Raw genomic sequence first — 26820 nt, 5'->3', positions numbered from 1 at the left:
ATATGACTTCTGTGACTATCACAGCTTTCTCCATCTACTGACTGTAATCCTCAGACTACCTTCAGCAGTCGACAGCTAGATGCTCCGTGGGTGACACATGCAACCACAGACACAACACTGTCCAGGCTGCAGATGGCCCTGCAGATGGAGATTCCCCATCAACATGGAACTGACATGGCAGGTATTGAGACATGTACATCAGCCATACCCACACAGACACTGTGAAAGCAACATTACTCCAAGTGCAGTATAGTGGCACTTACAGGCTCTAGTCAGGTCAGGCACATCCACCACCCATTTGATGCACTGTTTCCACAGTGTATTTTGTTAGAGTTACAACACAATCCATCTGGGATGCTGTTTGGCACACAACAGATCTAGTTCCTGCTCACTGTGGGTGACAAAGGCAAACACCACCATGATGTTCCTGGGTATTGGAGTGTGTTTCCATACAACTGGCGATGGGGATGTTACCACAGCTGTTTCACATGCAATCAGCTAGGGGAGGGCTGTGATTTGTGCAAAGGCCATCAGCTGATCATGAGCATTACTTACATTGCACATGCTGCTGCCTAAGCAAAGCAGGTGTAGGTCTCCATGTCCACCTGAGAGGGTGTGGGAGGCTAATACATGTCAGGGAGGGATGGGAGGGTAAAAGTGAGGCATGGTTGTGTCACACACCTAGCATCACAGGGTATCAAACCCCTGACAACTATGTAGTGCTAGCACAGCAATTATTGGATGCGCCACATGGGTTACCTGTTGTGGAGCACTCAGAACATATATGTGATGGTGAGTGACATCTGCAACAGGGATACAGTAGCTGTATGGTAGGTGACATACACGTGTCTGTTGGCATGAACAGGTGCCATCAACACAGCCACGCTCTCACAAGGACACACACACAATGACACACATGGCAGGGCCAGGTGTACAACTCATCAGTTGTGGGAGTGCCACATCACATCACTGTGCAGGTATCCCATGCACCACACAGGTCATACAGGGGCTGTATGGGCGAAGGGTATGGGAAGGTGTCTGTCATCAGACAGCATGCCCATGGGGATTGTAGTGAGTGTGGATGTGAACATCTGCAGCATGCAATGCACACACACAAACACACAGGGTGCCACTACTGACATGCATGTGTGCATTTCTGCACAGGTGTGTGGTGTTCAACTGCGCCAGATGGCTGTCCACGGCTAGGCAATGGGTGTACCTTGGCATCAGGCCACATGATGATGGTCTGCATTGTGGCTCAGGGATGTAGTTTTTGCATTTGCCCACACAGGCAGGCATTGTATCCCCCATCCAGTTACCTGGGTGACTACTGTGTGTGGGCAATGCTGTGCATCGCTTGCCATTTCTGTGTTCCTTCATCCATAACATGGACTGCATCTGGGATGTGCACACCTCCCACATGCATGTACAGTGACATGTGGAACTGTACCTGGGGTAACCGGCCCATGTTGTGAACACAGATTACCATCAGATGTGGCAGTCCTGCCTACCTGTGGCGGGAGCTGGTAATGGCCAGCAGCTTTACCCTGCACCTACATGGTGTGCATGCTATCAACATTCCTTGGTGTCAGTGGCATCTGTCCATACGGGCATATTTTCAGGCATGGTATGTCTGTTGTGGGTCACATGTGATGGCACCACAGGTGGTGGAGTTGTCCATTGGAGAACACGGGTGAGGTGCACTGTCTGCACGTATGTGCATATTGGACAGATGGACTGGGTGTCATGCCCTCTGTGGCCCACCGCCATCACTCCATAGTTACTATCGGTGGCCAATGTGCAGTGTACTACTCACATATTGGCTGTTATCTAGGCATGTGGGTGTGTGTATGACACATGGGGTAAGAGTATGCTCTGGGTAATAGTGGGGTTGCTAACTGTGATTGCCTGCCCTTGACATCACATGTCTGGGTATGGCTCTGCACCCCGGCCTCTCAGCCATATCACATGTGTTACCCATGTACAGTGGACATTGTGATATATAGTATAGCCACCATATAAGAAAAATGCAAAACCCACTCCACATTGTGCACAGGTGTCACACAGTCACAACCACCTCTATAGAGAATATGGGTTACAAACACACACTCACACCTGTCATGTTTGGGAGTAGAACCCCTACCTAACTAGTGTATGACACTGCAGCACTATGCAGTTATAGTACACGCCACAGATATTACTGGGGTCGTCTTTGCCCAAAAGTGTATTTCACACTGACTGACATCAGCATGATTGCCAAAGTAGGACTTTGAAATGACTGCAAGAGACTAGCCTAAAATGCATTGCTTCCTACACAGACAGAGACACACACAATACATCCAGAACTGCCATGTGTGGAGATGGAACCCAACTACCTGTCTAATTCACAATACAGAAGTTACAGTATGCGCTATGGAGATTACTGGGCTACAGCTCTCCCAGGGGAGTATTTCTAGGTGGGTGACATCAGCAGCCTTGCCAAAATTGGGTATGTGATGTGTACAGGGTGTGTGTAACCTAAAAGCATTGTTCTCTACACAGTCAGACATGCACTCATACACACACAGTTGGCAGGTCAGGGACTAGAACTTCCACCTAACTCCTTAATCACACTATGGCCATACAATGTTATGGGACGTGCTATGGAGATGATTTAGCTGTGATCGTCCCAGAAGTGTATTTCAGGTTGTGTGACATCAGCAGCCTTGCCAAAGGAGGGTATTCGACTTGTAAGGGGTGTGAGTAGCCTAAAAAGCATTGCTCTCTACACAGTCAGTGACAGACACACACACATACGCACACACAGACTCACACATGCATAGTTGCCACATCTGGGGTTTGACCTCCTACCTAACTACATTATCACACTACAGCAGTACACAGTTACAGCATGTGCTACGGAGATTACTGGGCTACAGTTCTCCCAGGGGAGTATGTCTAGGTGAGTAACATCAGCAGCCTTGCCAAAATTGGGCATGTGAAAGGGTGTGAGTAACCTAAAAGCATTGCTCTCTACACAGTCAGTGAGAGACAGACACACACACGAACAGTGACACACACTCACACACACAGTTGCTATGTCTGGGGTTAGAACTCCTACCTAACTAGTCTATCACACTACAGCAGTATGCATTTATGGGATGTGCCACAGAGATTACTGGCCTGCAACTCTCCCAAAGGTGTATTTCACATTGGATAACCTCAGCGGGCTTGTCAGGGTACTGCTATGGGGTGGCCAGTGTGTGCATGGCCCATACACCATTCATGTAGGGGCAACACGCCACAGGTGGCCACACATGGGGTTATATGACATAGGTGCATGTCTAGGGCAACTAGCTGACTATGTCCTGTACAGCCATGTTGCACAGCTGGCACGTGGACCACATAGTCTGTAGTGCTGACAGGTACTGGTCGCTAGTAACTGCAGTGTGTGACATCTGTAACTGATGTGTTTGGGGCCCTTTGGCTGTGTGCATGGATGGCTCCTTGTAATGGTCACCCGCTTCCACACATCTATATCTATCTACCTTTGGAGTATTATGGTGTGTTGTCCTTACATATATGTCTGTATTCCTATTCACTGTGTGTGCAAAGCATGTGTGGTGCATACTGACATGTGTCCGCAGTAACTATTCCAACCGCTGGATATGTCTGGTCCACTGGTGTTTGCATACATGGCCTGCTGGATATATCTGGTCCATTGGTGTTTGCATACATGGCATACATGTGTTTAAGTGTGTGAGCATGCCCAGTATGACCTTTCAGTATGTTGATGACTGACATTGCCTTCATTTCTCTAAGTGTGTGAGCATGCCTAGTAAGGTTATGCATGTGTGGAGCATGTCCAGTGGTTTGTACTGCACAGCTGACCTTTGTGTTGTACACCAACAGGTAGCATGCTGTGTCTGCAGGTTATCCACTGATCATTTGGCATTGACTGTTGCAACATGTCTGCTTAGCAGGGGGTGCACCTATTTCTATGTTTCTACACAGGATTGGGGGGGGCACACCTGACTGTTACTGTATTTCTATGTGAGGTGTGGGGGGCACACTTGACAGTTGTACACATTTGTTAGGACTGTACTGGTATGTCCTGTAGTCTGATTCTGTCAGTAGTCTTACCCATCATGCTGGCTATGTCATACCAGTGTACTTCTGTTCTTATCTTTTGATTGCATACACATTAGTTTCTGAATTCCTAGCTGTCACAACTGACATCCCACTACCTGGCCTGCTGTGGTCTGTCTGTGTAGGCCTGGGTGGGGGGTCACCCATACCCCTCATTCAGAGGCCATAATTCGGCATTTGTTTGTGTTTGTCTACATTGTCCTGCTGGCTTTGACTGTTGTTGGGTATGTGACCCCCCCCCCTCCTGACTGGCATGTGTGAGTCACTTATCCTGTGGGTGTCCCAGTATTGCGGGTGGTGCTGCAGGGCTGCCTATGTCGGATGCATGTAGTATGCTGCCTACACATGGTTAGGCACAGATAGTGTAATGTTTGGCATCCCTTTTACTGTATGTGAGAGCCAGAGAGGTGCTATTCCCTGGGTCCCTCCTGTGTCAGTGTATGTGCTATGCATTGCCTCTTTGCCAGAGCTAGGGCATACTGGGCATGCCTCCTTCTGCCTATTGGGGCAGGCTCAGGTTGTTCCTCCTCTGAGTCACTCTGTGCCTGTGCAGGCCTTGGCATTGGTGGGGGGCTATATGGCCCTGCCCCTTGCTGCTCCTGCTGCAGCTGTTTCCACAGGATTATATTGTGTAGCATGGCACATACAAGGATGATTTGGGTACATGTAGTTGGTGAGTACTGCAAGGCTCCACCGGATGTGTCCAGACACCAGAACTGTGACTTGAGCATCCCAAAAACATGCTCTATTATGATTCTTGTTTGTGCGTGTGCCTCATTATGGAGTTCTTGTTCGGGTGTGTGTGCATTTCTGATGGGTGTCATCAGCCACGGCTCCAGTGCATTATCCAGCATCCCCCACTAGGTGACCATGTGGGATGTCCCCATTGGCAAATTTCTGGTACAGCTGCATCAAATGCCAGATGTGGGAATCGTGATAACTTCCAGGGCAGCCAGCACACACATTCAGTATTATGCCCTGGGCATCGCACATGACCTGACAGTTGATGGAAGGGAAGCCCTTGAGGTTTATGTAGACCCTACCCTGCTCACCGGGTAGTGCTTTGATGCATATGTGCGTGCAGCCTATTGCACCCACTACCTCAGGGTATTCCGATATTTGGTGGAAAAGACGCATACTGCTGGCCAACGCCTCACGGGTGAGGGGAAAATATGCATGCTCACTGACATGTGCTGCCATGGCATCCAGGAACTGGTTGAGTACACTGGATGCTGATGCCTGTGAGATCCCCATCATATCCCCAGTTGGCCTTTGGAAGGTACCTGTAGCTAGTATTCTTAGACCTACACATACCTTTGTTTCCACTGGGATGGGTTCAGCTCTGTTAGTTCTGTGTGTCAGGCATGGCCAGCACAGCTCAACAATCTGCTGTAGGAGGTCCCTGTCCACTCTATAGAGCTCCACTATCTCCAGCTCATGTAGCCCTTGGTAGGTCACCCTGGGTCTGTACACTCTTCTCCATCTCCTCACTGTGGGTTGGTCGGCATTATTCCCATCCTCGCCACCCTCAGCCTCTTCCATAAGTTGTATGATAGCTATTGCAGCCCCTAACATTGCTTTTGTGAGTATTAAAAGTTCCCTGCTTGTTTACACCGATGGTGTAGGGTGTGGAAAAAAATGGAGAGGTAGGTGTTTGCATAGTTTATAGTGGCGTTCTGGGCTGGGCTGATCTGCTGCCTGTGTAATTGGCTGGTTCTGATCCGTTTCACCTGGCAGTGAACCTAGTACCCCTTGATTAACTTCCTACTGCTGCTTTCCCTTCCCATTGCCCTTCTGATTCATCCCGGAGGCACGCCGCACAATCGGTGTACTGCAATGTGCACACTGCTGCTATTTCCTGGGTTCACTTCCTTTATCTTCCTGTAGATCCAGTTGCACGGCACACACACCCACTTACACTTTGTCGTACATGCTGAGCAGGTTTAGACACACCTCCTGGCTTTGCAGTGTTAAGCTGGATGCACCATCGAGCCACAGGGCTCCAATCTGCTGACAGTATGCCTGACACTCCCACACATGATCTCATCTACCTCCTAGTCTTGCACTCAGCTATTCATACTCATACACTGTTGGAACCTGCCTCACATGCTGGGGAAAACCGGGATTCACTATCCTTCCCCTCATTTGCATAGAATTGCCTGCTAATGCATAGTTACATGTGTCAAACTGTGCCTCCCCCCTTAGCAACCACTACTCACTGGCCAGATTGTATTTTGCCTGTCATTGACTTGCATGGTGGAATACTGATTTTAGTTAGACTGTTTTAGGTTTATTTTCTTATTTCCCTGCCGGTCCTGTTTGCGCGCAGCTGCCCTATGCTTCAACAGCCGCAATCGGCGGACATATCATAAAAGTTGTATTTTGTACATTTGGCATTGTTTACAATGCCAGTGACCTTCTACTTGGCCATTGGCATTCTTCCTCCATGATATGCAGCCTTTATTTGGAGCTGTCATAGCTCCATTTTGGAGTTTGCAGTACCGTACTCGGTTACTAACCAAGTACATTTCTACATATTACGCTAGTCCTGCACGCCCTGATTCCTGCTTCCTGGATGGCAGATTTATCTCATTTGCATGATTTTCACCTGCAAATGGGGTGATTTGCATTCAGGGCTGGGGACGTGCAGCACTAGTGCTACAGCACTCGCACACATCAGACGTGCACGCAAGTGGATCGATCGGCCACCATATTGGCAAAATTTCATCTTACAATAATAATGTGCACCGTGCAAGCTTTTGAGAATCCGGGGGACAGATGTTTGCTTTCTTTTCTGGTGAATTGGTCAATTAAGGTAACATTCTGTAAATGAGTCATCAAGTAGATCCAAGTCCTACAGCTTTTGATTGCATATGGTGTAAATGAGCAAGAAATAAAACTCAGCAAAAGCTCACGTATTACTTACAAAAATAGAAATGTATAGACTTTTTTTGGATAACAATCAGTCTTATACACATTTATTTTGTTTGTTTATTTATTTATTTATTTATTTATGTATTTATTTAACATTTGTTGACCAGGAAAATCCGACTAGGACAGAGCCTATTTTCAGCAAAGACCTGGCAGAAATGCTCCAGACACATGTCTTTGTAATGTGGCATTCATGTTGCACTGTAGTCATTTATTTATTTATTTAACTTATTGTCAGTTTGTTTACTACCCAGTTGAGTGGGCTAGTACAGGACTTTTTCAGCCATTTCCTGGGTCAAAAGGCAATTGCAACAGAAAGAACAAAATGAGAAACATGTATTTTACAGAATAATAGAAAACAAATATAATGCCAATTAGTAAATAAAACATTAAAATATACTGATATATAGATGAGTGCCAAAGTACATATTAAACATGAAAAGGAAATTTGCTAATATAGCTAGACATTAAACAGAGACAAAAATATATAATGTATACATGTTGCTAGATGTAATCACATTTGCTGGAAATTAACATGTGGTGCCATAGGATGCACATTTCAAATTGTTCTAAAACAAACACAATAATATTCTATGAAAAGTGTAGCTTCAACTTTTCCTAAAGGGTGAAAGATTGTCTAAATCAGTGATTTTCCTGGTAGACCACTGATGCAGGGCAGAACTTTTTGAAACATTTTTCAAATGTAGCTAGACAGAAAGGGAATCTGATTAGTTTTAAGGACATGTTACTTCTGAGACAAATATCGATTCATGTGCTGATAGCTTGTTTGCCAGTGGTGGGCAAAACATGTCCTTAATCAGTTGAAATTAAAAGCATTTAGTAGATGGGTGGATCTAGTGGTAAGGTACATAAATTGCAGGATCTTGTTTTCTGTTATTTGTAATACCACTGTATTATGTCTTAACAGAGGGGCAATAACAGGATAAGCATATTATATTACTGGTGTTAGAACAGTGATAACAATAGTACACTGAGCTTCCATGGTAAGTAAATATGAGATGGTATAGGCACCCTTAAGCTGTTGTAAGACCTTATATGTAGAAGTTATATGGAATTGTGGAAGGAACGTGTGTCATCAAGTACAACATAAAGGCCTGTTTTTTTTTTCCAACTTAATATCCTTTATATTTAATGATCTCTCTTCCTCATTTTCTTCCTGTTTAGGTCCCCAGAAACACCCGAAGAAACAAAGAACAATGTATATTCAAGCCACACTGAGATGCTGAAGGATGTCAAAAATATTGTTTCCTTCTTTAGATAGGTGTATGGATGATACATAACCCTTGGGTGGGGCCTCTTTATGGCTTGGGATCTTTTAAATTAAGTCTAGCAAATTGCACAGTTATGCAGGGAAACTTTCGAATGACACATTTTTTAAACAGCATAAGCATTTTGTTTTCTGTTTTGTTTACTAGGATTTGTGCACATGAACAACTATTTACCTCTTGCTTGTGTAATCTGTATGGGTGAAAATGAAGTGTACCACCAAGGACCAGTTTTTAAATTAATTATCTTTCCTATCATATTTCATCAGCTGTAACTGATGTTAGTAATTTTCTAAGATGAAAATAGTCTGTAAGTCATAAAAAGAGTTAGGTTTCAAGGGTGAAGATTAAGTTTCAAGGGTGAAGATCAAGTCTCTTGGAAGAAGTTGCTGTCAAAGTGCAGGTAAACTCTTAGACAACCAGTTAATATAAATGACCCTCCTGACCATTTGGATCTACAACTACACAGTGGGCAATGTTATAAGTAAAGAGACTTGGCTTTTCTGACAGGGAGCATCCAAAACAGCTATGCAACAACCAGCCTCCATGTTGTACATACACAAAAAAATCTGTTGTAAAATGCGTTGTCATTTGAACTACCAACATTTCTTGACTCACCCTATTTATCACTAATCTGATGAAACAGTTGATCCCCAATAGCCATATGGGTCAGCTCATTAGGGCCACATGTGCCCTCAGCGGAAGTTGCACAATGTGCAAGTTGAGAAGTGGTGTCCTTCATTGTGAGATATGAGGTCAATTAGTGGAAGTTGCACAATGTGCAAGTTGAGAAGTGGTGTCCTTCTTCATTGTGAGATATGAGGTCAATTTTGTTAGCCCTGCAGTTAGTCACACAGCTCACACTCCCTTGGATGTGGTGCAATAAAACAGCATTATACATCAGGCCACACCCCTGTGTGGCCTAAACACACTATCATCTGTTCCCGTGCAGTCTAGGCCCTTCACTATTTGTAATGCCATTGTCCTGTTACATCTGATACCATTCACTGAACAGGTAACACATACAAAAACATAATCTGTCTTTGTTCTCCTGTGGAAGGATTGTCGAGTGATTCTAAGGGACTGCTGTTAAAATGAACCTAAAATACTGACATATTATACCTCTGACGTACCTTTGGTTAAACTGACCAATTTTGCTATCTCAACTATATTAGCACACTGCACAATAAGTATGATAAACGTGTGTATGATATACATAACTGCAGTATTTTTGTGATATGCTGAAAATATTTAATTTAATTTTAGAGTCTGTTACATTTACTTTTACAGCCTTAACATCTGTATTCTTTAAGGACTACCTCACCTCAGAAATAAATAAATAAATAATTTAAAACATTTCTGTGCAGTACTAATGCATTCATCTAGAGAGTCAGTATTATTCATTAAGTTCTTAGACCCAAATATGTCATACTGAAATATGTTTTTAACCAGTTTTCTTTTGCAATTGTAGTATGAGTCCTCGTTATGACACAACCAAGTTAGTGTTGTCATGACTCTCCAATGACTTTACAATGGTACTACTCTAAATATCTAGAGATGATGTCATTGTATCTAATGACATGATCTCCAGTGGATTCTATTAATAGCAATGTGAAACTGACTTTTCCATTAGAAGTAAATGTTACGATGGACAAACCTTCTAAATGATTAGCTGTTGTTAAAAATATTTTAAACTATTAATGTGCCATTAAGACTATCAGTTTTAGCTTTTGGTAATCATTTCTGACTGACGATTTACCATTGAAACATTAAGCATATTGCTACATGTTTTAACTGTTCATTTTATATATACTTCAAAGAAGCATAGGTTTACTAGCAATATCTGTACCTCACAAATTCAAGGTGCAGTCCTCACTTCTGTTCACTACCTGTCTGTCTAAAGTTTCTTTCCAATTATATCACTGATTTTTCTGTTTGGGTGCTCTCATTTCTTCCTGTCTCTCAAAACTTGCTTGTTTATTTGCTGCACTAAAATGTATTCTGCTAGTTTATTTATCAAATATTTCTTAACCAAATAGATTGATCCATGGACCTTTTACAGCCACGTTCCAGGCAAGGATGAATATATCTATATCTCTATCTATATTCATATATGTATATATATATATATATATATATATATATATATATATATATATATATATATATATATATATATATATATATATATATATATATATATATATATATATATATATATATATATATATATATATATATATATATATATATATATATATATATATATATATATATATATATATATATATATATATATGGATTCCATACATTTGGTCAAATTACACTCAGTCGAAAATGATTCCAGGCATTTCACTTCACTGAAAGCTCACTTGACTGAAAGCTCACTAGGTTGAAGTTCATTTGGTCGAAAATGGAATAAAGCCCCTGCCCCACTGCAGTGCAACCCTGGAGTGAGAATATTAAATAAGGGGGGCGCAGTCCCCCATATTGGGTACACCCCCCACATTATGCCAATAGTTTTTACTAAAGATATATATATATATATATATATATATATATATATATATATATATATATATGTATATGTATATTAATGCATTTCTAATGGATATACCTTCTTATAATAGTGAATAAATTATGTGGGGGCTGTGCCCCCCCACACCCCCCTTATTTAATATTCTCACTCCAGGGTTGCACTGCAGTGGGGCAGGGGCTATATTCCATTTTCGACCAAATGAACTTCGACCTACTGAGCTTTCAGTCAAGTGTGCTTTCAATCAAGTGCAATACCTGGTATCATTTTCGACTAGGTGTAATTCGACCAAATGTATGGAATCCATATACATATATATATATATATATATATATATATATATATATATATATATATATATATATATTTATATCATATGGTCAAAAGACCATATTATCAAATTTTAAAAGCTTGCATTTCAAAACATCAAGCTGCCTTCGCAAATAGAAGCTGGCAACACAAACAGCAGTGTTTTCGCAGGAGGGAATGCCCCACCACGTACACACACACCATGCCCCCCTGCTAATTATATATACTAACTCATAGATCACTCCATGCTGGGCAGAGGGAAAACACCTAACTGAAAAAATACTGGCTTCCAAAAGAGAAGCTGATTCAATGTTTTGAGAAACTTCGATTATATGGTCTTTCAACCATGTGTTATAAACCACTATATATATATATATATATATATATATATATATATATATATATATATATATATATAGGAACACTTTATAATCTCGAAATTCTGAAATACCGAATTTCAGAATCCTGAGATCATAAAGCCGAAAGTTTTAAATACCAAAACCCCAGAAGCGTCAATTTCAAAATCCCAACATTCGGAGATGTTGAAGTAGCACTTCTGGTGTTGCGGTGTTTAAATGGAAGTTCAGGTAAGTATGTATGTTTAAGGGTGTTGATTAGGGATTTTGTGTGTCAGTGTGTGTTGTGACTGTGATGTGTGTGTACAAGGTGTTTTGTACTTCAGGACTAATCAGCGCTTCATATGTTGACTGAAGCAGTTGATTGCTGCAAATGAAGCAAGCAGTTTCTACAATTTAAAATGGCTTCTTTTTTTTTTTAGTAAGTCCAAGCTCCCATTCCAGGACTTCAGAACTGAAGCACCTTAGCACTCCATGTGTTGTGGACTGTAACAACATCTTGCTACAAGCAGACTAGGTAGTTACACCTCTGACAGGCTGGTTATATTATGACTCGGTATTCGTGCATACACTGATTTCTCTACACCGCCTGGTGTTTAGCAAGAATAATAATTCAAAATATTTGGTAGATGCTAAAGTGTTTGGGTCCTTATTTTCGGTTTGTACTAGGCTCTTAAGCAATGGTATTTCCTAATATAAGACTATTCCCTAAATAATGCAGTAGCATGCTGTGTATTCATTGTTGAGGTGCTGCAAGTGTTACTACATGTTTACAGTTTCAAGGTATTACTGTCACAATATAGATACCTATTAATACACTAGTGAGGAAGCTAATGAAACATTACTTGCTTGAAACATTACATTCTCAGCAGGTATACCATCTGTGCAGAGTCTACATGTCCTCCCTATTTCCATGTCAGCTTTTGTTAGTCTCTGGTTTCTTTCCACATTCCAAAGACTTGACAGTATTAGATGAAATAGTGATTCTATTGGTAGGTGCACAGTATGTGGGACAAAGGAGGCAAACATGATCCAAATATAGGAATTCTAGATTTTAAATGAGCTAAGTCATAAGAAAGTATTATGTTAAGTAAAGAATGAAAACTCATACAGTAGATACGGATGTGGCCAGACTTGGTATCTGCATTTAATGTAACACCTGAACACCAGTCTGAAAGTCTTTTGTTCTGGGGAACTGCATGTAGGGCCTGAATTATTTTTTGTAAGAAATAAGAATGTATCCTGCCTTAATTTTCTAAATGTTGTGAGCTTTACAAAGATTGACATCAAAGAACATAATTCAAATGAGAGATGGCAGCCTTCTTTTACTGGACAATAGACAGAGGGAGGGAGAATGGGAAAAACAACATTGCTATAATGTCTCATGCGCTGGAATTATTTCATTCTTCAGTTTCCAGACTGTTATGAAGCTTTATAGTAATGGGATGTACTGCATAACTTGACTTTTAATTGCCAAGATAAAATGATTTGGTAAACTAGTTACATGTTCCAAAGTGAAAGAGACTACTTTGTGGCCTTTTGCTAGACTGTGAGGAAGGGATAAACTAAGTTTAGGACCTCCCTAATGCATTGTGCAATCTGGATTCCATATAAAACCCCAAAATGCTGAACAAAAATGCCCAACATTTCAGAAAGACAAAACTTCCTAATGTAAGTTGTTTTTTTTTTTTTTTTTTGTTTTTTTACAGAGGTGCCGTAGAAGGCATAGGTCTTTCTAGCAGTTTGCATCCAAAGAATGGGAGTAAGTGTGGCTCCATGCTGCCATTGCATCTGTCAAAGCCACCAGGCACCTCCCAATCAAGAAAAAAACATACCAAGAAAAGGGAGAAGTGTCTGTAAATAGAGGGCATTTCAGATGACTCAAGTTTTCCTGGGTCCAGTGGCCCTGCAAGCAGTTAAGCACTTTTGCAGACACCATCCACAGAATCAGCTTCAGTGAAGGACTTTAGTGCAGGCACTCACACAATCATTTTTTTATGTGTTCTCCAGGATCAACACATCTATCATGCTTCATGATGCTGAAGGCCCTTCAACATCAGAAGCCCACATTGTGATAGTGGAAGGGGAAGGCAGGATCCCCACCAGTCTTGTATGTGAAGAGATTTCTAATGACTGCATCAAGGTCCCAACCCATGACCCAAGGCCTCCAGGGTATCAGTTCATTAAGTCACAAGTCTCAAAGTACTGAAGCGCAAACCTGTACCTACCAGACTGCCTTGGCTAGGCCTGGCAGTACCTTTTCTCACTCCATTTCATAGTGTTCCACTGAGTTCTTAGCCAAGCTAGCCAAATATTTTATGTCTTGACTTGGATATACCTAAGGAATCTGTGCCCCCTTCCAAAAACAGAAAGGTGAATCCTGTGAAATAGGATTCAAATACTCATGACCTGAAAGATGCATATAACAATCATCTTTGGAGCCCAACTCTCACGTCTCTGCTCCTAGGAATGCTCACTGGTTCTATAGGATTAAGGACTCCCATATGTACCTTACTAACAACCCCTTGGCAGATCCAGATGTGTTTCTAAACCTCAGTAAGGATGCTACCTCTGCTCCAACCAGGAATTATATCTGCAATGATAAAAAAGCAGAGTACTGAACAGATTTAAAAAGAACTGTACACCACTGCTACACTTTCCTTTGGAGTCTAAAATCGCCAGTCTCATTTATTTAATTACTGTCAATCCCTGCTAGAAAAGATGAGGACTAAGCAGAAGAGGTTCAAGACAAGGAACCAAAGCAAAGGATGGTTGGGGACTTAGTCTCTGCTAGATAATTAAAAACAGAAATCCTTAACCCTCCTTTGAAAAAGGATTTGCTGTTTGGGACACTTGCTCAATAAATTTACAAGTGATAGGAAAGGGAAAGGAAAACTAGTCAATCTGTAATTCAGTTTTGTAGGCCTAAGCTCCAAGTTATAGCAGGAGCTTCCCAACAAAGACTTGGCCTTCTCACCCTAAACAGGGCAGTGTTAGACCTGGAAAAGGGAAGAAGGGCAAATTTCAGAAGAATAGCAAGCTACCCTCAAAGACTAGTCCAGTGGCTCACAGGGCTGAGACACTCTGATGGATTAGCCATGGCTCAGCTAGGCTACTCCTTTACATTCCCTTCCCAAGCCAACCCTAACTCAGTACTTCATCCACATTCTCCCCCCTAGAAACAGTGGGGAAGTGTTTTTCCTTCTATATAAGAAATGGATAGGAAACCATATAATATCACTATATACAAAATATTATCAGAAAACAATAAAAAGTGTAATTTCTAGCCATATCAAAGTTAGGAGTGTTAGCAGTGTCAATGGCACAGGAGATAGCATGCTCAGTTTTGGTTCAGAAGGTCTTGTGTTCTATTCTCACACCAGGTAGGTAGATTGCTAGCATTACAATGCAGTATAAGGGATTGCTGCACTCCTGAGTGTGTTGTCCTTCAGATGAGAAGTTAAACTGCGGTCCCAACTCTTTGACTTGGTGGTAGCTCAGGTGGATGTAAAATATCTCCCAACACCTATGAAAAAGTCTGTGTACTTTAACAACACATTATTTGCATGCTTACAAAATATACATATTTACAGGTATATATATATATATATATATATATATATATATATATATATATATATATACGCATTTCTATTTCTCTTTAGTATTTATATTTCTTATAACATCGTTATTCTTCCATGATTGACACCCATCCTTCTTCCAGAACCATAATCTAATTTTTCACAATTTATCTGTCAAAATACATTTCCCATTAAACAAAATTTCATTCAGTACATAAAATTAGTTATATATCATTCTCACATATTCTTTCTTCTTCTTCTTATAATATCAATACATAATCATTTTCATATCTATATTGTTTAGGTCAATAATATTCTCAAAATAAAATATTCACAAAACTTTTCCAGAGTTTCATTACTCTTTTACATTTCAAAAAAACAAACAAAAAAAAAAAAAAACAGACATACCCTGTTGTCTCTTCCTCCCCATAAAATATACACACTTTTTCAACTTTATTTTCATATGGCATATTCCCCTTTACTGGTAATATTTATTACCAGTCTCCATGGTAAATCCTGACACTCTACTATCTTGGTGCACCACCTTTTTCCCTTACTTTAATGGTTTTAATCACTTCTGGTAAATTTTCCAGTGGATTTATATAATAATATTGTTTCATCACATTATTATAAAACATCATTTTATCTTTCTCTATATTATCATTTTTATTTATTTTCCATGTTAGTATTGTTCTTGATGGTGTTTAATGTCTTCATTTACATATCCTTTTTCTTTTTTTTTCCTATTCTCATCATCCCCAGAATTTTATGTACTTGTATTTAAACATTCTCACTATTAAATTCTCATTCTCTTCCTTTAACCATTTTATTACTCTTTACATGTTTACAGAAGCAGAATAAACAACTGGATTTAGTCACCCCAATCCAGCTTCATCTTCATTCATACACAACACACCTCTTTTCGCTGGGTTTAATCTTGGACCTAATATGAGAAAAAATACCAGTTGCACAGTTTCCTTTTCAAACTTTTCTGGGATCATATAAACATTTAACATATATGCTGCTTTCCCATTTTACAGAATTCACCAGATAAACCTTGTTCCTAAATGTTAATCTATCTTTCCTCTGCAGAAGATATGTTTCTTTCATGTCTTTTATCAAACCCTCCCATGGAATCATAACTGCATAATTTTTCCCAAATGTTATACCTAGCAAAGATACATAATTCTTTGAAAAATACACAGCCCCAATTTTCACATCACCCAAACCTTTACTTTTTTCTTTATCTTTATTCAAGATCTTTGCCATTTCCTTAAAACATACACTCAGACAAGACAGCACTTACCTCATCCATAGTTTGTTATTAGCAACTACAACTATATCACCTGCATATGTCAAAATTGTTGGAATTGCCACACCCTTTTGCATCACATATCTAGCATCTTTCATTTTATAGCTTACTTTACTATCGCATTCAATAAGAATGCAAACAATATTCCATTCATGGGACATCCTTGTCTTATACCACACTTCATGCATATTTCTTTACTCAGCCACCCTCTCACTAGCATTTCTCATTCTATTATTTGGATATGCTGACATACACTCACCTAATTCTATTAGCTATTCTACGTTTCATAGCATCCCACAAAGCATCACGTCCTACTGTACCAAATGCCTTGCTAATATTACCTACCGTAAGTTTCACATCCTCCATTTTACTTATACTATCATCCACAATTTCTTTCAAAACCAATAACAATTTTTGATATCCCTTCCTTTTAAACCATATATACACTTTTTTCCATAATATCCCTCATCTTTCCTTCTGTTCTCCTCTGTATTATTTTCATAGAAATGTTAGAATATGTTTTGTTTAGTGTGATGGGTCTCCAGTTTTTATTTCATTCTTCTCATCTTTTTCCATACACATTTTAATATCCCAACACATAACTCCTCATAAACAAACCCTTCCTTTAACTAGTCATTGAGTACATTTACAAAATATTCTCTTTGCCAATCCATTAAGTTCTTGTACATTCCAAACCCTGTACCATCTGGGCCTGATTCTGAATCAACATCTATTTTCCTAAGTACTTGAACCAATTTCTTTTTCAAAATCTTCCTTAACTCGTTCTGGATTTTTTCTTTCCATTCTCCCTTATTTTCCTTTTTTTAACTCTTATAATATTTCCACAGACTGTACTACAATACTCATAATTTACTATTGTACTCTTTTTACCTCTCATTTTACATTTTTCATTTCTCTCATTAGACTAAAATCCCTTTTACTATTTTACCCAACTATGCAGATACTCTTCCCTTCTCCCTTATAAATAATGCCCTGGATTCAATAAACACAATGCAGGAATAGTGCTATTCCTGCATGGAGTGGTCCATGCTCGTGTAGCCACAGCAGTGCACCTTGCATATTCATGAAGGCATGCTGCTGTTAAGGCTAAATGGACACGAACTATGAACGAGTGCACGGGGTGTGTTTAAGTAGTGCATGGACTACGAACATGCCCCCTGCACACAGAAAGCTCCGTATGGCATTTTCAAAAGTATTTCAGTGTCCACAGACACTGAAATTAAATTAAAATGAGTATTTCAGTGTCTGCAACACTGAAATAGCTAGGGGAGCAAGAAACTATGCAGGGTGTGTGTGACAGGTTCTGTCACACACCCCCTGCATTGCAAAAGTGCCATATGGCACTTTGCAAGTGCTGTCAGTGTCCGCGGACACTGACAGCTAATAAAATAGCTATGTCAGTGTCCATGGACACTGAAACAGATTGTAGATCTGTAAGGAAATGCGGAGGGTATGTGACAGATTTTGTCACACACACCATGCATTGCAAAAGTACCATACTGCACTTTGCAAGTGCTGTCATTGTCCGCAGACACTGACAGCTAATAAAATAGCTATGTCAGTGTCTGCAGACACTGAAACAGCTTGTAGATCTGTAAGAAAATGCAGGGGGTGTGTGACAGGTTCTGTCACACACCCCCTGCATTTTTAAAGTGCCGTACAGCCATAGCTGATAACTGTACAGGTGTCTGCAGAATGCCCAGATGCCTGCCTCACATACATTTTACCCTCCTGGAGCAATAAAGCAGTACAAAGCCATAAATAATGGGGGACAAAGCCACAAAAATAGGGAAATGTCCTAAATATTACACTGACAAACCTAAAAGCTGATAGAATAACAGCTTTGCAGTAGCACGGACTTCCTGCTGGGTATGAAGATTGAAACAGAAAAGTCTGCCATGCGAAGGCGCCGTACAGCCATAGCGATTAAATGTACAGGTGTCTGCAGAATGCCCAGATGCCTGTCTCACATACTTCTCACCTTCCTAGAGCAATAAAGCAGTAGAAAGCCATAAATAATGGAGGACAAAGCCACAAAAATCGGGACATGTTAAATATTGTACTGACAAACCTGAAAGCAGACAGAATAAAAGGTTTGCAGTAGCAATTTCCTCCTACAGGATATGAAGACTGAAACAGAAATGTCTGCCATCTGAAAGTGCTGTATGGCCATAGCTGTCAACTCAACAAGTTTATGCAGAATGCCCAGATGCCTGCCTCACATACCTGTCAACCTCCTAGAGCAATAATGCTGTGGAAGGCCAGAAATACTATGATATTTCTTTTCCATACTAAGGAATGTTTAAGTATAGTTGAGCGGGTGTGCATGTTATGGCCCTCCTCTTAGCATTGCTTAAACATCCCATAGGCAATAAATAAAAACATACAGCTAAAATTCCCAAGCTGCTATAGTGTAGTGGTTAGAGTCCTGGCTTTTACACTCAGCAATTCACGGTTCGAGTACCAAGAGAGGCAAGTTATTTTTATATGGGAAAGCAGTGTTAAAATTATTATTTTCAACTTAAATTATGTAGTAACTGTTTTTTGTCAACCAGGGTAGTGTAGCTGGTGTAAAATGGAAGTGTGAGTGCATATAACATGTGAAACCACCCATGTATACATAAGTGTTCCATAAGGTATAGTCACACACCTTGCTAATATAATGAAAGCACATAGAGGGATGTCAAGTAAATCATATACACTTACTAAATGAAGTCATTATTATTATTATTTTTTTTAAATGAAAGTGAGTAGTGGTTAGCAATACTCAGCCATTCTTACCAGGTTTAAGCATTGCTCAGCTAAGCAGATTTGTGCACTGTTAAGCAGTGCTCAGCAATTACACCTTTAAGCACTGTTCAACTCAGCTTTGTGGATTTGCATACTGCTTAGCAGAGACTAACATGTTCAAAATAGTCCAATGATGGCATTGGATGGGTATATCACCTTATTTAAATGGTGCAGGTGGGAATACAGCAAACACAGTCCCTGTACATAAGGCAACTGCCAGGTCTCTAAATGCAAAATGAAAAAACGATGACCAGCAGACAGTGGTGTACTAACAAAAAATATCCCTTTATTATGCCATAAAGAACATAAAAAGGCAAAAAGTCAACAATCCACAATCCAAACCGGTTTTGGCTCTAATATCAAGCCTTCATCAGTGAAAAAAGAAAAAAGGTACCAAAAAACTTCCTGCCTTATAAAGGAAACTCATGTCAATCATCATTAGAACCAATTGGGAAAACTACAGATGCTCATTCAAACCAGGGGGAAACAAGCCACCCAAGTTAATAATCCATCTTTTCTCCAACTTATTAAGCATGTCATGCCAACCAGAAACCCTTGTTCTATTGCCGTGAATTTTATCAATAACAGTAAACATAAAATTAGCATTGGAATGTTTCAGTGTATGTTTATATAAAGCATTATTGGCTCGTTGGTGCCTAATATCAGATAAATGTTCTGCAATCCTGAACTTAACAGACCTAGACATCTGCCCCACGTAAAATGCAGAACAGCTACATGTTACTAGGTAAATAACCCAATCAGACTAGCAATTAACGAAAACAGAGATGTTTTAAACCATACCAGTATTATGGCTGCTGAAACAGTTAGTTTATTGATCTTAACACAGTATACACAGTGGCCACAGGGGAAGCAATCATTAAGACAATCACCTAATAATGTTCTCTGAATATTTGCCCCCAAGGGATAATGCCCCTTCTTGTAATGATTGAAAAGAGCACCAAGGTTCCTACCCTTCCTAAAGTAGAATTGGTACTTATGACCAATGAAAGTAGACAATCGCTCATCAGCCAGGAGAATATTCCAATTGCATTGAACATTATTAATAAGTCTAGAAGTATTACGACTGTAAGTAGTGGTTAAACGTAATACCGAATTATTATTAGAATCGACCTTATTGTAATTCAGCAATTGTTCCCGCTGTATAGAGTCAACCAAATTCCTGGCAGACAAAATCTGCCCCAATTTGTAGCCCCTTTGAATGAACCTTGTGGTAAGATCATTCCGATATGTCAGATAAGAAGATTCATCTGAACAGATGCATTTTACCCTCATATACTGAGACTTAAGTATGTTCTGGCATATGCGAGGTGGATGATAGCTGGTGGCATGGAGGTAGGAGTTATATTGGGGGAATTTACGATGAACTACAGTTTTTAGGGTGTTATCAGGATTCTTGGTGACCAACACGTCCAAGAAAATAATTTCATCTTTACTGTAGTTGACTGCGAACTGAATTCCCCACTGGTTTTCATTAAGATAATTTACAAACTCCTGAAGATACATAGAATCCAACCTCCAAACCAACCAGCAATCATCCAAAAAATGCCTCCACATGTCCATGTCCTGCAGAAAAATGTGATTTGAATAGTAAATTAATTGCTGTTCTAAATAAGCCATAAATAGAGCAGCATATATAGGGGCAAAAGAAGCCCCCAAAGCTGTTCCTCTGATCTGTAAATAGATAGTGTCACAATACAAAAAACATTTTTTCATCAGGACATGTTCAGTCAACCTAAGTAAAAAGGTATTGAAACCTGGTGGATATAATTCAGAAAGATCCAACCAGTATTTCAAAGCCTCAATACCGGCCCAATGGGGGATGTTTTTATATAATGATGATACATCAAGGCTACATAATAACCAGTCAGGTTCCAGTTGTGAATCAGAAACAATCTGTAGGAATTCGGTTGTATCCTGAATCCTGGATCTGATGAGTGAGAGCAAAAGTTTTAAATATTTGGTCAAATACTGAGACAGAGGTTCATTTAATGAACCACGACCAGACACAATAGGCCTCCCCAGTGGATTGTCCAAATGTTTATGTACTTTAGGCAAAAAGTAAATATACAGTAGGACAGGATCAAAGGTAGTCAATTATTGTCTGATAAACTGGGAGATAATGCCTTCCTCCTCAGCTAAAGATAAAAAATATAAATTTGTTTTTGTAGGAGGCAGTAGGATCAAAAGATAAAATAGCATAATAACAAACATTAGATAACTGTCTCAGTGCTTCCCTATTATATTTGGCCCAATCCTGTACAACCACTGCTCCACCTTTATCAGCAGCCTAAATTACCAATTCATGATTGGATACCAACTCTTGGATACAATCAGATTCAATCTTTGAGACATTATTATGACCCACTTGATGTTCCCTAACATCAAATTGTATGTCCCTGAGGACACTTCTTTGGAAAAGCAGTACATTAGGGTTCATAGGTGGTAAAAAAGTGGATTTATGATAGCGAAATTCATCATGTGAACTAGTAGTAGTCTTATCCTGAAAGAAAAGTCTTAAATTCAAAAGCCTGCAAAAACAAAAAATATCATTAGCAAAATTATCCTCTGGAACAAAAAAACAGGAATAAAAGAAAGTCCTTTATTAAGTATTTCAATATGCGTTCGTGATCATGTATGAGAAGAAATGTTAAGCACATTACAGTTGTTTACTTCTGGGCAAACATGCACAACAGGCCCTCCATATCGTGTACTCCGCTTGTGTTTTCTTCCCTCCCTCCTTTGTGTATGCCTAAAGGGATAATGTTGTTTCTCTTAGCTGTGGTGGAATCTGTGGTGCCCTGCACATCAGATTCTACAGCAGAGGAAGAATCCTCGACTGATGTATCATATTGTTGCCCTGTTTGCTTTAAAATGGAACATGGCCTCCTCCTCCTGGACACAAACCGAGGTGAACTCTGGAACTTAACATGTTTGGCATATGTCTTGGAAAAAGGATCCCCACTTGAATAGTCCTCTCAAAAACTTATGTTTTTTCTTGTCCTTGAGTTGTGTTTCATGTACCAACAGTTCATCCCTAAGTTTATTAAGGAGGGAAACATATAAAGGTTGCCCCTCAAATCTATGAATAGATTGACACATGTTAATAACTTCAATTAAATCCTGATCAATAGTTGCCTCATAATGGTTAATTAAGACCTCAACAAGTCCCATCATGGCCTTATGTTGGGCTGCAGGTGGGAATATTGCCAGAATCTATTATAGTTCATCTGTGCAGGTACTATGGCTGGTGTAGTTGAAAATGTGCTTCCGGGTGCAGCGCTGGAGCATTAAGGATTCGAGGGTCATGGCTGGACTCCTTGTAGAAAACCATGAGGAAGGATTGCTGCAGGGCCAGTACCAGGGCTCACAATACAAAGCGGAGGCCTGGGACCATCTCGCACGTGATCTCACCAGTGCTACTGGCATCCCCTGGACTGGTGAGCAGGTACGGCACCACTATGCTGACCTAAAGCAGAGGAAGGGGGCGGTCTTGGCCCAGTGGATTCAAGATGCACGAGCACAGAATGCTCCAGTAGTAAGTATCATTATCAAGTAGTTTGTAGCAAATATTAGCCTGAGAATGTGATAGACAGGTATGCATAATATTTGTTTTTCTCCCCTACAGTTGCAGCAGAGAGGGCTAGTAAAGTAGAAGCCCATGCCAACAGACTGCTGAGGCTGCGCCGACAGGCTGGTGAGAACAAATCTATTTTGAAGTACTGTGGTGGTGCTGCAGTAGCATTGTCGCCTTACAGTAAGACGTTGTCCTGTTCGATTCTCAGCTAGAACGTCTTCTGTGTAGAGGCATGCGTGAATGGGCGTACCTTCGTTGAAGGTTGTGCGTCAGGGCCGGCAACTCGGCACGTAAAAATCTACTGCCAATCATTAGCAGACTGGAGTTCTGCTGTGGCGACCCCTAACTGGGAAAAGCCGAAAGACACAACAACATTGTTCAAATAGCTAAGAAGGAGTGCATTGCTTACTGCTGGTAGGTATACTGTTACTTGTGAACTGAATAAATAAAAAATGTTTGACCTGTTTATGAAAATGTTATGTTTTGAAATGTTTATGAGCACCTATATAATATTACAAGAGGCATAGCTACCAATGCTTTGGCTAAACATGTCATTGATTATCCAACTCATAAGTTTTTATTTATTGCCATTGATCAAGTTAAGAAAGATATTAGAGGGGGGCCATGGGAACTTATGCTAGAAAAATGTGAACATTTTTGGCAATTGAGAACTAATGCATATGTTCAACCAGGCCTTAATGAAATGTGCTCTATTAAATGTTTATTAAAATTAAAAGTTCTGGAAAGGTAGTATTCTGAAAATCTCAACGGAGCAGCTGCTACCTCTCTTGAGGCAAATGCTGTGGGAGCACTTACACAGCTCATTGAACATCTTTTTAGTAGGATGGATGATTTAGCGCAAAAAATCTCGAGCCAATCTTCTACTTCTACAATGAATTCTAGACCGAATCATAATGTAAGTCAACTAATTTCACAGAACTCTACATTGTCGAATTTTGGGCTGAATAGCGAACATCGTGGTGTTAACTTGCATGCTAGTCCATCTAGCTTTGGTCTTCAGCAAGCTTCGCCCACTGACTTTAATTCTGATTTACCCAATTTAGCTAACTTTATTCGTACACCTGCTCAGTTCAGAGGGTTGGATGGACATAATAACAACATTACACCGACTGAGCAGAGAACACTTGTTTCTTATCTTAAAGAATTTGATAACAAGTTGTTAAAGTACAAGAAATTGCAAGTTGAAATCTTGTACTTTAGAGAGTGTATTAAACATAAACTGGTACCAAAAGGTTTTCAGCAATGGAAATATCCAGTCAGCCTAGAGAAAGGCTCGCAATTTCATTCACAACTATTAGAACTGTTCAACAGGCAAGGTTTAGAATTTTTAGAAGTACTTAAACTACAATAATCAAATGGATATTATGCAACCTGACTTAGAGCTACTTGAACAAAATATTTGATCAGATTCTGACTTTAATAGATATGAGTTTGATTTCTGAAGGATTTTTTCTAGTATTGACTCTGTTCTTATTAAAATCATGGACACTAAAACATGCAAACTAAAGTGCGATAAGCAAGATTATGATCAGAATATTGCTTATCCTGATCCCTCAGTAATTAATAATGCTCTTCATACGGTTTCTTCAGTTTTGGGCATATCTATGGCAACAGTGGATCCAGAGGAGTCTCAAGTAGATGATGTCATCAACAGTGAGACAGTTGTGCATGGCAAAACCAGTGTTAGAAGGAGCAAACATATTTGTACTAACCAGCAGCAAGGGCAAGCCAGAACAACGAACGTGAATATTAACGCAAGGGCCAATAACTCCAGGGGAGAACAAGGCCCTCATAATCATAATATGGGGGATTCTTTTCAGGTACGATCAACCAATTACCCAAAACAACAACGGTAAAAGAACAACCATCGGAGGAGATAAATAGGTCTAATGGGAGTACAGTGACTGTGTTTACGAGCTTACAAGGTTCCTTTAAAGCATATCATTTCAGTTCTATTAATGTCACACAATCGTTTGTGGAATTTCTAGCCAAAGGTTTTAAATTTGTACCCTGTTTTCAGGCCAATTTGGCTGAAACATTATGTGACTTAAAACTTTTTGTTCGCAAATTAAATCTATCATTAATGTTTGGCAATAATCCAACTTCAATCAATAATGAAAAAGTTGCTAGTATTTTTAATCCACCTATACAGGGTACTTTAGCTTTATTTGAGAAGATTTGCGAGATTCATTTTAGGGCTTTTTTTTATTCTAGACATAGTACTGGTAATCATATGTCTAATACAACAAAGCTTGAACATGATTTTTTAATGTTTCTCAAGTCACAAAGAATTAGAGTCATGCAACCAGATAAAGGTGAGGGTGTTGTATTCATGAATGAGTATGAATACTTGAATAAAATGTATATGTTACTCGATAGTTCCCACTATGAAAAAGTATTGCTTAATCAGTTGAATCAAGCTTATAAGAGCATTATAACAAGTCTGAATGATCTATTTATTGACACTAGTATTTCATTAGATACTTTACATTATCTTAATATGCCAGCTCCTATAACACCTATTTTATTTGGAACACCTAAGATGCATAAAATCCTCATTGACCCATCATTTTGTCGAATTACAGATGGACGTAAATCTATAACTTATGCCTACGCCAAGTGGGTTGATAATAGGTTGAAACCTATTTTAAAATCAGAATCTCAAATATGTTGTGGTTCATGGGGCTTTTTAGAAAGTCTTAACAAGGTACCATTTGACCAGGCATATCATTTTTTGATGGCTGATATTAAAGATTTATATACCGTCATACCCCAAGATCTAGGTTTAGAATGAGTCCATGATTTTTTGTTACTTAAAGGCGTGGATGGTCATGAAATTGATCTCATTGTTTGTCTACTGGATATTGTTTTAAGTAATAATTATTTTATGTTTAATGGCGAATTTTTCTTACAAAAATCAGGAATTGCCATGGGATCCCTGTGTGGAAGTAGTTTCGCTGATATTATTATGGCATATTGGGAACGTACCTTCCTATTTCAGGATTCAATATTCATGGAGAAAGTCATCTGGTATACTAGATACCAGGATGATATGTTTTTTTCTCCTGAAGGGCGACCATGATGTAGCAAGAGGCCTGGTTGAAAGAATGAAGCAATTCACCCATTTTCTAGAATTCACTTTTCAATTTGAGGTACAAGTTATCAATCTTTTGGACATTTGTTTATATAAGGATTTGAAATATAATAGATTTTCAACTAAAATACATAGAAAACCAACATATTTAAATTCTTTTTTACATTTTAACAGCAGCCATCCCTTTCATCAAAAAAGAGCGGTGGTCAAAGGCCAATTAGTTAGGGCCTCTAGAATGATATCTTTAGATAGTGAATTTCATGTTGAATGTGAAATACTAAAATCTATTTTTCTTAACCATGCTTATCCTCTCTATCTGATAGACAATCTTATTCATGAAGTTAACATCAAAAGAACCGCAGGCCATTTTAAGCCCCTATCAAATAGAGTTTTGTTCATGCCTCCATTGAGATGAATTTGGATCTTCAGGATTCCTGCACTAATATTAGTAACAACAATTTTTCCATTAATTTTTTAACTCATTATACAAGTGATTCTGTTGAGCTTAGAAATATTTTAGTTAATAACTGGACTTTTCTTGTAGAAGATCAAAAAATGGTAAATTTATTTGGTGAAAAACTTAAAATTGTCTATAAGAGAGAGTTAATATTACAAGAGGCATAGGTGCCAATGCTTTGGCTAAACATGTCAATGATTATCCAACTCATAAGTTTTTATTTATTGACATTGATCAAGTTAAGAAAGATATTAGAGAGAAGCCATGGGAACTTATGCTAGAAAAATGTGAACTTTTTTGGCAATTGAGAACTAATGCATATGTTCAACCAGGCCTTAACAAAATGTTCTCTACTAAATGTTTATTAAAATTAAAAGCTCTGGAAAGGTAGTATTCTGATGTA

General features: G+C 39.4%; 1 protein-coding gene across 4 annotated transcripts in view; it reads left to right on the top strand.

Moving 5' to 3' along the window:
• The window catches only part of LOC122787886 (junction plakoglobin-like), an 803785-nt gene extending 794084 nt beyond the window's left edge, over nucleotides 1–9701 (top strand). For all 4 annotated transcript variants that reach the window (XM_044054804.1, XM_044054805.1, XM_044054806.1 and 1 more), the window contains one exon: nucleotides 8245–9701. In XM_044054804.1, the coding sequence (XP_043910739.1) occupies nucleotides 8245–8298 (54 nt within the window). In that variant the 3' untranslated portion in view covers nucleotides 8299–9701. The remainder of the gene's footprint in view (nucleotides 1–8244) is intronic.
• The last annotated feature ends 17119 nt before the right edge of the window (nucleotides 9702–26820 follow it).

Source organism: Protopterus annectens, chromosome 13.part0, assembly GCF_019279795.1.
Source record: "Protopterus annectens isolate FY-2018-M chromosome 13.part0, PAN1.0, whole genome shotgun sequence".
NCBI classification, from domain to species: domain Eukaryota; kingdom Metazoa; phylum Chordata; order Ceratodontiformes; family Protopteridae; genus Protopterus; species Protopterus annectens.
Note: the sequence above shows the minus strand (reverse complement) of the source record. Positions and strands in the feature narration are given on the sequence as shown.